This window comes from Nicotiana tabacum, chromosome 7 (genome assembly GCF_000715075.1).
Source record: "Nicotiana tabacum cultivar K326 chromosome 7, ASM71507v2, whole genome shotgun sequence".
In the NCBI taxonomy this organism is placed as follows: Eukaryota; Viridiplantae; Streptophyta; class Magnoliopsida; order Solanales; family Solanaceae; genus Nicotiana; species Nicotiana tabacum.
Window position 1 is genome coordinate 28,865,367 of NC_134086.1, and position 15,893 is coordinate 28,881,259.

At 37.8% G+C, this 15,893-nt stretch overlaps 1 protein-coding gene across 1 annotated transcript; it reads left to right on the forward strand.

The window, feature by feature from the left end:
• The first annotated feature begins 253 nt into the window (after positions 1-253).
• Positions 254-11,927, forward strand: LOC107776937 (DEAD-box ATP-dependent RNA helicase 13). The gene is made up of 15 exons (XM_016596892.2): positions 254-540; positions 1,556-1,843; positions 2,738-2,910; positions 2,996-3,190; positions 4,095-4,271; positions 4,826-5,208; positions 5,507-5,687; positions 8,174-8,296; positions 8,373-8,489; positions 8,961-9,065; positions 10,123-10,263; positions 10,426-10,491; positions 11,078-11,230; positions 11,349-11,430; positions 11,521-11,927. Exons 1-15 carry the CDS (start codon positions 372-374, stop codon positions 11,574-11,576), a joined length of 2,409 nt encoding a protein of 802 aa, XP_016452378.1. The 5' UTR covers positions 254-371; the 3' UTR covers positions 11,577-11,927.
• The last annotated feature ends 3,966 nt before the right edge of the window (positions 11,928-15,893 follow it).

Genomic DNA, 15,893 nt, shown 5'->3' on the forward strand with positions numbered 1-15,893 from the left:
TCCCATTAAATGTAAAATGAAAACTTTCAAATTAAATGTCTCTAAATGTAGAAAGATAATATTAGTGTTAGGACAGACTAAAAAAGAAAAAGAGCCACATAATTTGGGACGAGACTGGGTAGTACTAATTTAAACATGATTAGTAATTTAGTGAGAGGGTCTAACTGTTCATTCCGAAACCAAAAGTATGCATCTGTAACTATCAGAAGCAAAGTGGACGTATCTACAGTTTGTCAAAAAGTTATCATCCCTTCCACACAAAAGAAAAAAAGAGAGAAAATGAAAAAAAACTGAAACGGGTAAAGCCCTAAATTCTCCTAAACCCTGTCTCTTCCTTTTCATTGTGTGGAGAAATTTGAACCTTCTCTGCAATGGCTTCTCAGTCTTCAAATAAGAAGAGACCAAACAAATCAAAGAAACGAAGCCGATTTGACTCAGAAGAATTCGAACGAATCAACTCACTACCATGGAACTCTACAATATCCGAAGAGGACGATGCTTTCTCCTTTCTCATTGGCTCCAACGACGTCGAAGGAGGAGGTTTCTTTTTTCCTGCCAATTTTTGCATTTTTATTGTATAAAGTTGGATTTTTTTTAGCATAATTTCTCTTTGGAAAAGATTTGAGATTGAACTTTTAGCCCATTTTATCAGATTGGCAAAGATAAATGATTTAAAAAAGGCCACTTTGTTTCTTCCCTTTTGCATTGAGTCAGTTTTATTGATTTTTTCTGATAGTTTTTAGAGAAAATCCACTATTTGGTAGAAATTCTTATTGAATAAAGTTAAACATTTAGCAACAATATAAAGATTGAATTTTTAACTTTTTTCCTCTTGGTAAAGATTTAAAGATTGAATTTTTTGATTATTTTATCTTGGCAAAGATAATTATTTAAATTATATTGGTTCCAGCTAGCTCGAAAGAGGCCACTTTGTTTTTCCCCCGTTTTGCATTCACTTCTTTTAGGATCAGTTTACTTGAAAATTTTCCTATAGTTTAGACAAAACTCATTATTGAATACAAACTCTTACCGGATAAAGTTGAAATTTTTAGCATGTTTTCTTTTGGCGACAAATAAAAATATTTTAGTTTAGCATATTTTCTGTTGGAAAAGATTAAAAGATTGAATTTTTAGCCAATATTATGTATCTGAATAGAGCATTTATGATATTGAGGATTCATACCGCCAGCTCCAACTAGCTTGGGATTGAGGCATAGTTGTTGTTGTATTCTCTTGGCAGAGATAAAAGATTGATCTTTTCACCTATTCTACTTTTGGAAATTATTACTAAAAAATAACTTTTGTTGGGGGTACTTTTGCTATTTAAGCAATTGTACATTCTAGGAGATTTCAAACCTTAATGTAACAATAACTATTTGGTTTGTAAGCTTTCTTGAATTCTGGCTATTTTTGTGTTAGTCATTAAGCTTCATTGTATTTTCTTGATTTTTCCCTTTTGTTAGTTAAAACCTGTGTTTGTTTGTTGATTTGGATTGTTGAGTACAAAATAATTTTGGTCCGAAGGACTAATACAGGTTTTGATGTTTGAGTGTAGGTTTTCTATCTCTTGAAGAGATCGATGAATCAGAGTACAATTTAGATATTGCCAAACCAAGTGGAGGAAGTGAGAAAAAGGGGAAGACAACACCGAAGAAACAGAAATTAGATACCAAGAATGAGGAATTGAATGATGAGGCTAAGGGTGAGAGCAAAGAAGATACTGAGGAGGTGGAAAAGGACACAAAACAAAAGAAGAACAAGAAGAAGAAGCAGAAGAAAAAGAAAGATAAGATCAATAAAGATGCCGTAAATAAAGCTGAAGGAAATGAAGAGTCAGCAGCTGGTTAGTGCTGCATCATCTGATATTTTCCTTTTTGTAAAGGCTTCTCATTTTTCAAGTTTAGTATAATACTCAATGCTAACCTGTTCAATTGCGCCTGTGGATATTTTCCTAACTTCTGAAATTCTGATATTAGTCCTTGTCCAAATAAAAGAAAAAGAAAATTCTGATATCAGTCACTTAACTTCAAGTTCAAGGTCAATTCAGAGACAAAAGCTAATCACATTTGTGTATCTTTTTGATAATTTCATAGGCTGTTAGTTATTTTACTGGCGGTGCATCAATAATTTGACCTATTGTTACCACTTTACCTGTTCCAAAACAAAATATCTTGACCTACTTTTTCACTAAGCATAGTTCTGTGTTTTGGGTTCTCAATGGTTTTGTATGTGATGGATTTTATTTCAGTCTAATTCAATTTCAGTTATAAACTAGAAACTTTAGTCTGCTTGAATGTTGGAAGAATGCTGGATAAATGCGAAGAGCCAGAGGCAGAAGAATATGTGAATCTTTTGCTAAATGTATTGGCCATTCATCATGCTTTTACTTATTTAAAGAAAAACGATGAAGAAAAAAAAGAGGCACACTTTCCTATATTTCTATTCTTACAAGTTCTTTTAAAAATTCCAGTAGAAGCTTGTTACCTATTTCCATTCAACTTTTTTAATATATTGGTAATATTAACTACTTAACTTGCATTTGGAGTAGACCAATCCATTCTTATTGGACAAGAAACTGGTGTAAGTTAATGTTGCAGTCGAAAGTATCGTTAATTAACCTTCCAGAGTGACTGTCTAGTGCGTCATCTATTGATTTTATCATTGTAACATGATGTCACATCAAAGGCTTCTCTTATGTTTTGGCATTAATTATGGTTTTGAAATCTGACTCGAACAGTCACTGATGAAAACGATGATCGAGAACAGGATTCAGTAGATGAAACTGAATATTATGCATGGAATGAACTGAGACTTCATCCCCTGCTCATGAAATCAATATATGCGCTCAAGTTCAAAGAACCCACACCAATACAGAAAATGTGCATTCCAGCAGCTGCTCACCAAGGAAAGGTTGGCTATGTGATAAAACTCAAGGTATTTCGCTGTAGATAATGTCATATTCAATGATATTTATGCCGGTTGGTTTGTGTGCCAGGATGTTGTGGGTGCTGCGGAGACAGGATCAGGGAAAACACTAGCTTTTGGTCTGCCCATTCTTCAACGCCTGCTTGAGGAACGAGAAAAGGCCGAAAGGCAGCTTACAGAAAATGGAGAAATGGATGAAAAAGTCGCTCCGACAGGTCTTCTCCGTGCTCTAATTATTACTCCTACAAGAGAGCTTGCCCTTCAGGTATGATAATTCTCATATTACAAGTTGTTTTCCTTTATTATTTCAAAATAATAAGCTGATATCTTGTTAGCTATTTAGGCCTTGTTCTAAACAACGTAGTATGAGGATCTGTCAAGAAGTTTGTTATTTAAGATTCTTCTGATAAGTGACGTTTGTACATGAATCTTTTCTTTTTTCACAGTTCCCGTTAAATATTTGAGGGAGACCAAAACTGCTAACTGTTGGCAAACTTAAAGGACTGAAACTGCTTAATGGTATATTTGAGGGACTATTTTGCACCTACCCCAAACATAAGGGATAATTTCTGTCGTTTTCTCCACTTATAAACATACATATATATAGGTATGTATCTATGTATGCATGTCTCTGGCCCCAAATGCTTGTTCAAAATATATATGATAGTAGAAAAGCATTGCCAAGTAATCACCCAGGAAATTTTCTTTCAATCAAGATGACGACTGTGGTGTCACAGATATAAAAATGTATTAATGCTGAGGCTTACTCTGAGGTGCACTTAGTTCAGGATATTTTGTCCCTGTCCCACTTGACCAACTAACACTAGGGGAACAAAAATAGAGATAAAAAAAGATATGTGCTCAACTCGAGTAGAATGGTGTATCACATTAAGTTTCTGTGTTCCTATTTGCTGTTACTTTCCTGTTTTAAATCCTTCAAAATGGAATGTGGACTTCATGTTTTATTTACATTGCAGTCCTTATTAATGCAGTTGGCTTTTTCCTTTTGTTATTCAATAATGTTGCCTGGCCTGTGCTATGTATCTGTTTAGACTTGGTGGGTTAGTTCACTGCAAGTCATTTTGATTGCCCATTCTGAGGGGCTTCTCATCTGCACTTTCTTGTTCTATCCTTTTTCCTTTAATCTTTTAATAATTCCTTCGCTCCAGGTCACCGATCATTTGAAGGAAGCAGCAAGACATTCCAATTTTAGGGTTGTCCCTATTGTTGGTGGAATGTCAAGTGAAAAACAGGAAAGACTTTTGAGAACAAGGCCTGAAATTGTTGTCGGAACTCCAGGGAGGCTCTGGGAACTTATGTCTGGCGGTGAAATTCATCTTGTGGAGGTTAGTAGCAATTTATGACATGTAACAGGCTTCTGTCACAAGACGACTCCTAACCTCCCTCCCTTTCTTCCCCAGCCTAAAGGAAAATGGAAAGAGAAAAAGGAAATAAGAGAATTATCTGTTGGCTAAGCAAGCAAAGGATAGAGAGAGTTGATTCATGATTGTGCCTCTTACTCTATGAAATGAATTTTTGTATGGCATTTTATTTTCATAAAAATTATTTCTGTTTCCGCACCCCTCAAAAACAACATTTTTGAAACTGGTTGAGGTTTAACTCTAATGTAGATTGTGGATACTAATAAGGTTGTTTACTGGGTGTATAGATTAATTGGTTTGCTTAATAATTGCAAAAGTGTGGACAACTTCAAACTGAGGGTTTGTGGTCCGTAAGACTAACTGTCCGTCAATTATGGTCGTCAAGTCTTGTGAAACCTGATAATCTTATGGTCCTTGCCAGTTATTCCACATTTGTTGTGGGTAGGGCAAAACATGCATTGCCATGTTTCTATTCTTTCTATAGAATGGATGATATTAGTTTCTTTTTGCTTCTGCAGCTACACTCAGTGTCGTTTTTTGTGCTGGACGAGGCGGATCGCATGATAGAAAATGGCCATTTCCATGAGTTGCAGTCCATAGTTGACATGCTTCCTATGGCTAGTAAATCAACTGATGGCGATTCGCAGAAAACACATAATTGTGAAACAGTTTCCAGTGTCCAAAGAAAGAAAAGGCAAACATTCGTGTTTTCTGCTACCATTGCTTTGTCTGCTGATTTCAGGAAGAAGCTAAAGCGCGGATCACAAAAATCAAAAGCAAACGATGAGTTGAATTCAATAGAAACTCTGTCTGAGAGAGCAGGAATGAGGGCAGATGCTGCAATAATTGATCTGACCAATGCATCAATTCTAGCAAACAAGCTCGAGGAATCGTTTATAGAGTAAGTCGGTATTTCTTGTTTTCTCTATTGAAAATAATTTGTCCAACTATACCGACATTGGCCTAACATCAACTCAGCTTTCTGAACATGTTTTCAATGATTGTTTATGCTTATGTGCTGGTGAAGTTTTATCATTGGCCAAAATTTGCAATTTCTTATATATTTCGTCTGAGATAACCCTTTCCTTTGTTTTTATAGTTTTATAGCATCGTGCATATTCTGCTGCTGTAAATGCATACTTACTTTCACTATGCATGCTAACCTGGTATGGAATTGATTGTCCATTGATGGGTTGCAGCTGTAGCGAAGAAGATAAAGATGGGTATTTGTATTACATCTTGAGTGTTCACGGGCAAGGCCGGACAATTGTCTTCTGTACGTCCATTGCAGCTTTACGCCATATCTCCTCCCTCTTGCGCATCCTTGGCGTCAATATTTGGACACTTCATGCCCAGATGCAGCAGAGAGCCCGACTTAAGGTCACTTTCATGATTTCTTTTCCATATTAGGTTATGCTCCTTTGTCTTTACTTTGAAATTGTCTGAATAAAATCTTTTGCGGAGAAAAGCAGGACATGTTCGGACTAGTGCCTTTTGATTGGTACACCAAAGATCTGCTCTCAAATTAGTTAGCAAATCGGAATTGGAAAATGCAATATATTTAGATAATGGAACAATTTTATTGATTTGGAACCAACTGCCATATATTAGCAGTGTGTCAAAAAGTAGAGAACCTACACAAACTATGATCCTCGACGAAAACAACACCAAATTATCTATACAAATGGGACCTCGTTGATGCACAAAAAAGTAACCAAATATAGGAGTCTATTCCTCAGATGTACAGAGTCATTTCCATTTTCCACTCCTTCGTAAGCTCTCATTTTTAGTGTCCTTCCAAAAAAGAAAATCCCTCGTGAGAGCTAATGGGGCTACATCTGGAATGGGCTCATGCAATACGTCTAGTTTTCTGACTCTCCAAAACATCTATGACGCAATATTCCACCAAGAGATTGAGGCCTAAGTTGCGCGGACTCTTCGATTTTGGTGTCGTCCCCGTCCCGATACGAGACGGGGACGGGGACGGGATACGTTCCGGATTTAGTGGCTTTGGACACTTTGACCTGAGTCCATCGACAAATTTGGGAGAAAAATTGAGATTTTGATTTCTCAAAATAAAAAATAAAACAGATTTAGGACAATGAAAGAATAATGTCCATCTTGGAGAATGAAAGATTGAATTCTACAATATTTATGTAAGTTTTTCACAGAATATCTCTCAAAATTTACAATATTTTTATAGCTCTATTTTTTATTAGCTGAATCCTCGTACCCGTATCCATATCCAGATCCGTACTCCCGAATTTTAAAATTTAGATTTTGCCGAATCCGATACTCAGATCCGTCCCCATATCGGATACCCGCACCCGAGTCCGAGCAACTTAGATTGAGGCCAAAGTTTGCAGCACTATATCTCAATGTGTCCATAGCAGCAGTCATGAGTACAGGCCTTCTTCCTCCATCGCAAAGCATCCTCCTCCAGGCTCCAGCTGTGAGCTTAATTTTTACCAACTAAAGCATAGACAATGGATAGTATCAGTTGGTTCGATCAGGACAGGAACAATTCATAGCAACCCGCTGGCCAATATTCCCTAGTAATTTGCAAAAACTTTAAGTCCGCTGGTGGGTTCTCCTCCTCTATTTTGTGACAACAAGGATAGCTGTGACTAGTAATCTACACTAAAACTGCAACTCTGGTCTTAGTTTTCCTAACTGCTCTGAATGAGGAAGGGAAATTTTGTCTGTCAAAAACAGCCACTTTGGCTTCCTTTCGGATTAAGAGCAAGAATGTGCTGTATAGAGGCCAGCAGCTCCATTAGCTTTGGAAATTATATAGACACTTTATGTTTCTTCTGATAGTCAAATCCCATTTGACTTCCTCGAAGTTGGGAGATAGAACTGAACATAAGACGTAACCTGGGAGTCTCCTTCCAGTTGCATCAAGTAGGGATGCCAGAACAGTGTACCCAAGGCGTGACCATTATGGATTGCAAGTTTGGAGAAGGAAGAGTAGGAAGTAGAGAATGGTGTGCAGTGTAGTGGCTTCGCCTACCTCGCGCAAGTCATCCAGTGAAAGACCCCACGAGAGAGGCCGTTGGCGCATGCCTTCGGGTCTGGCGAGGTTGATGGCGCATGGCGATCAGCGAAGGCTTCTGGTGATGAGTTATGGGAGATGGGGCTGTCAGGGCACTGCAAGTTTCCTGGAGCGGTGGTGAGTTCTAGAAGTTGACATCCTAGGGTTCTGGTAGTCAATGTGACTTAGTCCGGCAACCACTGTAGCTTTTCAAAGACTCTATAGCTTTACCAGTGAGTATGTTCTTCTTCAGTGGCTCTGTACCAAGGACTGGGAGAAAAGAGAGAAATAATGGGAAAGCTTGATTATTCACTAAACTTGGTTACTCACGTATCTACAATTTGGACTTCATTCAAAACATATTTTACAATTTGGTCAAGTTGCTGATTTGGTGGAATCGAAATCTCCTAATCTATGCCAAGTTACAGTGATTATTTGATTCGAATCAAATCAATCTAATTCATATGATTCAAGTTAATAAAAATCACTAGAGAATCCGTATATCGATCAACAAAAATAAACCAGGAATAAGCTAAGACATTGTTATCAGGTTAATATGGATTCCTAGTCCTTATTGTGCTAAACCTGGGATATCCGTGTTGCTGTATCATTGTGCCTATGTTACCAGTTATTCTTTTTGTCTCCGCTAAAAAGGTATCGCAACCTGTTATCTGCAGTCTTTGACTATGTATCCGCTTGCTATGAGATTGTTTCATTCTCCAATTGAGAAGAGACAATATGTTATTTTGTTCCTCTTTTCCGATCATCACATCAATTGCTCTTCCTACTTTTTCACGAACACTGAATACTAAAGCCATTCTGTTCAATGCAGGCAATTGACCGGTTTCGGTCAAACGAGCACGGTATACTCATTGCTACTGATGTTGCAGCCAGAGGACTGGATATTCCTGGTGTTCGAACAGTCATTCACTATCAGCTACCGCATTCAGCTGAAGTAAGTTCGTAATGTGCCTTCTTATTGATAGCTTGTTAAAAGTTTGCAATTTCAATCAATGAAAATTATTGTGCAGGTTTACGTTCATAGAAGTGGAAGAACCGCTAGGGCTCATTCTGATGGGTGTAGCATTGCTCTAATCACACCAAATGATACCTCAAAGTTTGCTGCTTTATGCAAGTCATTTTCGAAGGTAATCTTTGAATAGCCATTGGAAGGAGCAGATACTCATCAGATGGATACATATCCTCTGTAAATGAAAGAATAACTATATTAAGTGGTGGCTTTGAGTGGGGTACATCGGGAGCGAGGAAACCATTCGGTTTGGAAGTTGATTCGACCAAGTATAGATTTTTTAGCATATGCAACTTAGAATTGGTTTTTAATTTTTATGATTATTTTACAAAATGATTAGATGAAATAGTGACATTATGTTTCCCTAAGCAGACTACTTCTGCTGCTTCTCTTGTCCCGTCGTTTTACAGTTTCTTGCTTCTATCTTTTTCTGTTGGTTAACTGTAGCTATATGCTTAACTTGATTGACACCCATTTCAAGGAATATAATTTATCTCCCTCCTGTCTTTACGTTTATACTTTGGAGAGAGCGCTATTAGAGTAGCAACTCTGTGTTATTTTGCACTAATAAATAATGTTTTTTTTCCAGGAGAACTTTCAGCGATTTCCTTTAGAAATGTCATACATGCCAGAAGTTATGAAGCGATTATCCCTTGCACGTCAAATAGACAAGATCTCGCGAAAGGACTCTCAGGTGATTTTCCGGTCCATGTATCTTTTGGTGTTAAATGCTTCTTCCGATGTCATGGTCACGAGTATGGGTGACCAATCTAACTCCTGATGATTATAATGCATCTTTCTTGATAATGCACTTTAATTTACACCTTCAGAAGCCTCTTTCAATCTTCAGCAAGTGAAGTGAAAATTTTCATCTTGTTTTCTGATTAGCATCACTTTATTGTACACACTGAGTGCCTTTTTCTTCCTATTTTTTTGGACATACCAGCATGGTTGCATGCTGTTTTGAATTTTCATAGAATGGCTAGCGTTGGATGATATTATGCTCAGAAGATATGTAATTGTTTTTCCTTTAGGAGATACTCCACCAAATTAATTAGACACTAATTTTCTTGCTTTATAATTGTTTTGCTAAGAATCCTGCAAACTAAGTTTAAACTTCTACCTCATTGGCTTATCTTTTATCTTTTTCTTTTGGGACAAATTAACATGGTATTTTCCTTTTAGGAATTTTATTGCGTTGCATTCTACTTTAAATTCACATAGGCTTCAAAGGAAGGATTTTTTGCTAGACTGCAGTGAAATACATTTACTTTTTTTTGGGACGTACCATATTAGTTAGGAGACAAATAACACACTTAATTGTTCATTCTTTTGCTAAGAATGTAGTCAAAGTAGTTGAAAACTTCTACCCTTGTTGGTTCTTCCTTACAAAGAAGTGTTACTAACTTATCTGCATTAACCAAAAAGCAAAAAGAAGGATAGCTTTGGTAAGGACCCTCCACCTCCAACCTTATGGTTGGGATTTCGGGTCACCATAGCAAAGTGGGAAAGCGCCACTGATGGGCCCCCGCCCCTGGGTAGGGGGTTTGGGGTGTGTGTGGGCTTTATGAATTCTTACTATTTAATGGATGGGGTTCACAATTAGAAAAAAAGAACTGTTTAGCAAAATGTTCTCTGTATTCGGCTATTAACTTAATTTTAAAGTTCCAGATTATTGTTTCATCTGTTTCCTGCTTGTAACATGAGTTCAGATTTATACATTTGGTTCATTGTTAGTTTCCGTTTTTCAGGACAAGGCCAAGAAAAATTGGCTTGAGCGAAATGCTGATTCAATGGGACTCATTTTGGAAGATAATGATAGTGAGGAGGAAAGGGTGAACAACCATAAACGAAAGAAAACCACGTCTGCTCAACTAAACAAGCTACAAGAGGTCAATCTGATTATGAAATTTATGATATTTTTATCTAAAAAAAGAGCAGTCTAGTGCACTAAGCTCCCGCTATGTGCAGGGTCCGGAGAAGGGCTGGACCACATTGGGCTTAATGTCTTATGTATGTTTTGATAATATTGAACTTTTTATTTGAAACTGCAGGAGCTCAAAATTCTTCTTTCACGGCCATTGCAACCTAAAACATTTTCAAAACGCTACTTGGCTGGGGTTAGTTCTCTCTGTCTCTTTATATGTTGCTCATCCCATATGACGAGACTTTAGGGTGTGCTTTGATCAACTTTCTGCTTGGTTACGAAACAAGTTCCACTCTGGATGTCCACTAGAATTGAAGAACAGACACCTTATCCTCTATTCCAAATTGTTTTCACTTTCTCTTTCTTGGGTTTCCCTTTATTTTTGGGTTCGGGTTGGGGGGTAGTTCCGGCAATAATGTGTTGTTTCCCGAATTACTTTTTCTCTCCCGTCAGAATGCTTCCATATATAAGCTTACTGGAGCAGAAAAGAGCCCTCCACTTCTCTTAACTGAAAGATGACATGAGACAAATATACTGTCTATTATTTCTTTCTAAGCTACTTGTCCAAGAAAATTTCTTTTCCAAGCTATTTATTTGTTTTATAAAAGGTAGGTGTGATTTCTTTGCTGAATAACCGCGTTTGATGGTAACTGTAGTACAAGTAATGAAAAACATAATCATTTTCTTTTGTGGGAGGTGGGGGTGGAGGGGACAGCTCTAATCTAGAGACGCCTGCATCTCTTTGTGTGTTAGTTTAACGGTTTTGCATTTCTTTTCAGGCTGGTGTTTCACCTCTCCTTCAGCACCAACTGGAGGAATTAGCTAAGCAAAAAAATCCAAATAATTCTGGAGATGTTAAAAGGAAGAAGCTGATGGTTATTGGTCAAGATTGTGTCGAGCCTCTCCAAGCACTTAGAAGTGCTGGTCCACAGGTAGTTGTTTACTGAATTTTCTCAACAATACAGTCAGTTAATTATGTTCTTGCATATTCTGTATGTGCTGCTTTCATTCCTAAACTCAGGCCTAATATCCACTTTTTTACACTCGCAGGCTAACTTCAACTTGAAGGGAATTGCTGAAAAGCGGAAAGATGTAAACGAGTTAAGGAGAAAGAGAAAAGAAACCAAAAAACGTATTTCCCTTGCTTCCCTCTAAGAATTATTATTGACATCTTTTATTTCCCTTGATCTTCATTATTTTCGCCCTGGTTTCCATTTTACAGGCATGCGTGAGCAACGGCGAAAACAGAAGAAAAAGCTTCAAGCAGGAAAAGAGTAGGGTTGATTTGTAAAAAAGAAGATCCAGAGCGATTCTTCGTCTATCCTGTCGGGAGCCTAAGTGGAACGCTGGTATAGATTCCTATGCTCATGAAAGCATCCATGACTAAATTAGATGGAACTATAAGACCAATCAACCAATTTTGTAGTTATAGCTTAAGTTAGAAGGGGGCAAACCATGTTGTAAACACTATATACATAGTTTGATTTGAAATCAAATGTTTTAGGGGACTGTTACAGCAATACGCTATTCATTCTCCCTAGCTTCATATTCATCTATCGAAGCAATACTTATTACTTAGTCAGTTGTAAAGTGCTTGAATGTATTTCTAAAGTTAAAAGTTTTTTTTTTTTTTTGTGTGTGTGTGTGTGTGTGTGTGTGTGTGTGTGTGTGTGTTTAGGTCCAAACTGAATGCAAATTTCCCTTGCAATTTTGCCTTGCACGTTTCAAGTTGAATATTTATTCTTCTTAACCCTTCCTCGACTTTCCTCTGTATACTTAATTTACTTGGTTCGTTGATTGTGACATTTGACTAAGCGGAAAGTTATAGTAATAAAGATAGAACTTTATTCGGTATTTGTGTTGATGAGAGGTAATAAGAATCTCATAAAATTAGTTGAAATACGTGTTATCTGGCTCGGACACTACCGTAAAAAAGTTGTTATGATATACAAACTTGGATGCATGTATTTTTATAGTTTAATATGCAAAAATCACACTTCAAGTTGCATATATTTGTAAATCTTGTCTCCTAATTTGGAATTTCTCAATTTAAAACTTTTACGTACAACATATTGGACTCCATTGATTGTTGACTATGTCATGTAAGTCCAGCAAGTATAGGAGTGTCATGTATATGAAAATTGGTATATGACCCTTTCGATCTCCACATGGTGTTTATTGATCTAGAGAAAGCGTACGACAGGGTTCCTAGTAGGGCTGCTCGGTGGGCCGGGCCTGAACCGGACCGGACCGGGCCCGCGGTCCTAACGGGCCTGGTGGACCGGTCCTGGGTGGGCCGGTCTTGGTGGGCCTCCTGAGCCCGTCACGGACTGGTTTTCATGGTTGAGCCCACGAGCCCGGGACCGTTTAGCCCGGGACCGGCAGGCGGGCCTGGGCCGGTCTTGGCGGGCCCAACGGCTATTTTTCAAAAAAAAAAAATAAATAAAAAAATCTCCAACGGCCATATTTAAAATCTAGCCGTTTGGGCTGAAAATATGACCGTTTTTTAAGTTAAAAAAATGGCCATTTGGCCCCTAAACTTTATTTTAACCCCAAACTTTATATAATTACACTTTTCCCCATTTCTCAACTATAAATACCCCCCTCTTCGCCCGGAAGTGGTGATGAACAAGCTTTTTTTCCACCACCACCAACGCAACCTCCTCCGAACCTTGAAGGATTTATGAGATTTGTTAGAGATAATACATAGAATAATATGTAACTTGTATTTTGGCACATCTTCCTTAGTTTTTTTTCCTTCTAATGGTGGTATTAGTACCTTGTTGTGCTCATTCCATTGGGGGAAGGATGACTAAGAAAGATATGTCATTTTTTGGTAATAAAATTTATTGCTTCTACCCATGAGCTTCTTTTCGCAATATTTCTTTGTCTATACTTAGAATTATTTATAAGCTACAATATATACATAATATACAATATATATACTACAAGAAAATATATAAGAGAATATATATACATAAGATACAATATAATATACTACAAGAAAATATATTATGCGAAAATATATACATAATATACAATATATATACTACAAGACAATATATTATGCGAATATATATACATAATATACAATATATATACTAAAAGAAAATATATTATGCGAACATATATACATAAGATACAATATATATACTACAAGAAAATATATTATGCGAATATATATACATAAGATACAATACATATACTAAAAGAAAATATATAAGAGAATATATATACATAAGATACAATATAATATACTACAAGAAAATATATTATGCATGACAATTTAGTGTTTTACTATTGTTTTGTTATTTTCTTTTTCGTCAAGCACTTTAATAATTAGATATACATATATACTACATATATATTTTTAATATAGCCATGATACTACAAGAAATTGTCTTAAAAAAAAAAAGCCCGCTAGGCCCGCGAAGCCCACGAGCCCGGCACGTTAAGCACAAGACCATGTGGGCTTAGGCCCGTCACGGGCCGGTTCCACCCATTGAGCCCACAAAGACCGGGACCGCCAGAGCCCGGGACCACGAAGCCCGGGACCGCGAGGCCCGGCCCGTTAGGCCCACTAAGTCCTGGGCCCGGGACAAAATACAGCATTAGTTCCTAGGGAGGTCTTATGGAGCTGCTTAGAGGATAAAGGGGTCCTAGTTGCCTACATTAGGGTGATTAAAGACATGTATGCTGGAGCTAAGACTCGGGTTAGGATAATAGGAGGCGACTCCGAGCATTTTCCAGTTGGTACGGGGTTGCACCAAGGGTCTGCGCTCAGCCCATTCCTATTTGCCCTGGTGATGGATGCACTAACTCATCATATTCAAGGGGAGGTGCCATGGTGCATGCTATTTGCTGATGACATTATTCTAATTGACGAGACACGAGGCGACGTCAACGAGAGGCTAGAGGTTTGGAGACATGCTCTTGAGTCTAAAGGTTTCAAGTTGAGCAGGATGAAGACGGAATACCTCGAGTGCAAATTTGGGGTTGAGCCGACGGAAGCGGGAGTGGAAGTGAGGCTTGACTCTCAAGTCATTCCCAAGAGGGGTAGTTTCAAGTATCTTGGATCGGTTATTCAGGGGATCGGAGAGATTGACGAGGATGTCACACACTGTATAGGGGTGGGGTGGATGAAGTGGAGGTTAGCGTCGGGAGTCTTGTGTGACAAGAAAGTGCCACCGTTACTAAAAGGTAAGTTTTATAGAGCAGTGATTGGGCCTGCCATGTTGTATGAGACTGAGTGTTGGCCGATTAAAAACTCACTCATCCAGAAGATGAAAGTAGCAGAGATGAGGATGTTGAGGTGGATGTGCAGGCATACAAGGATGAATAAGATTAGGAATAAAAATATTCGAGAGAAGGTGGGCGTGACCACCATGGAGGACAAGATGCGGGAAGCAAGACTCAAATGGTTCGGGCATATTCAGAGGAGGAGCACTGATGCACCAGTGAGGAGGTGTGAGCGACTGGCTGAGGTGGGCACGAGGAGAGGTAGAGGACGACCTAAGAAGTATTGGGGAGAGGTGATCAGACAGGACATGGCGCGACTTAGGCTTACTGAGGACATGACCCTTGACAGAGAATTGTGGAGGTCGAGCATTAAGGTTGTAGGTTAGGGGAAAGTTGTGAATATTTCAACAGCACAATAGAATGAGACTAGCTAGTTAGGAGTTAGTCTGAGGATGCTATTGGTCGTCTACTAATGCAGGGCTTTATCTGCTGGTTTTTACTATACTATCCATCTATTTCGTATTTCGTATTCCGTATTTCGTATCTCTTATATTGCTGTTATTTTATTATGAGTCTATTGGTGGTACTAATATATCGTCTCTTGTTGCTTTCTTGAGCCGATGGTCTCCTGGAAACAACCTCTCTGATCCTCGGGGTAGGGGTAAGGTCTGCGTACATATTACCCTCCCCAGACCCCACTTATGAGATTATACTGGGCCGTGATTGTTGTTGTTGTTGTTGTTGTTGTTGTTGTTGTTGATGTTGATGATGACCATTTCGATATCTGCAGCTGACAGTCAACTTCCAGGTAATTTTGGATAAGAAGCTAATGTCAGCTTAAAATGACCCAATTGAAGCATTTATTTTTTTATTTAGAAAGGAAAAAAAATAAAAATAACAAAGAAATAAAGGGAAATCAAGTTGCTCATTGCTTTTTCACGAGAGGAAAATGACACGAAGCAAATAATTGATCCCGTTGAAGGATAAGATTAAAAATTTATGTATGACAGAAGGCAAATTTTAAAATTCAAGGAGAAAAAAATGAAATTTAAACTACTAGAAGTTTATTATTATTTGACAGTTCTAGCTTTCAATTATTAAGATCCTGTTTGGAGTCATTTGAAGATTTTCTTCATGCTTTGACGAAGTCTGCACTTGTCTCCAATACTTTTGACAATTTTTATTAGTGCCAGTTTGACCATAGATTTGGGTATATTTTTTCAAAAGAAAATTGGAAAATTCTCTTAGTAATTTTTTTTCTTCGACTCCAAAAAAAAACGTCAAGTTTTTTACAAATAAAATGCATATCCAAACACAACTTCAGCTTTAAAAAAATATTTTTCAACACAACTCCAA

What these genes read in the sequence shown, in the direction of transcription:
- LOC107776937 (XM_016596892.2), top strand. Translation starts at nt 372, where the DNA reads ATGGCTTCTCAGTCTTCAAATAAGAAGAGACCAAACAAATCAAAGAAA. An exon ending in AAATGAAGAGTCAGCAGCTG is followed by an intron (nt 1,844 to 2,737) that starts GTTAGTGCTGCA and finishes TGACTCGAACAG; the next exon opens with TCACTGATGAAAACGATGAT. An exon ending in GTGAAATTCATCTTGTGGAG is followed by an intron (nt 4,272 to 4,825) that starts GTTAGTAGCAAT and finishes TTGCTTCTGCAG; the next exon opens with CTACACTCAGTGTCGTTTTT.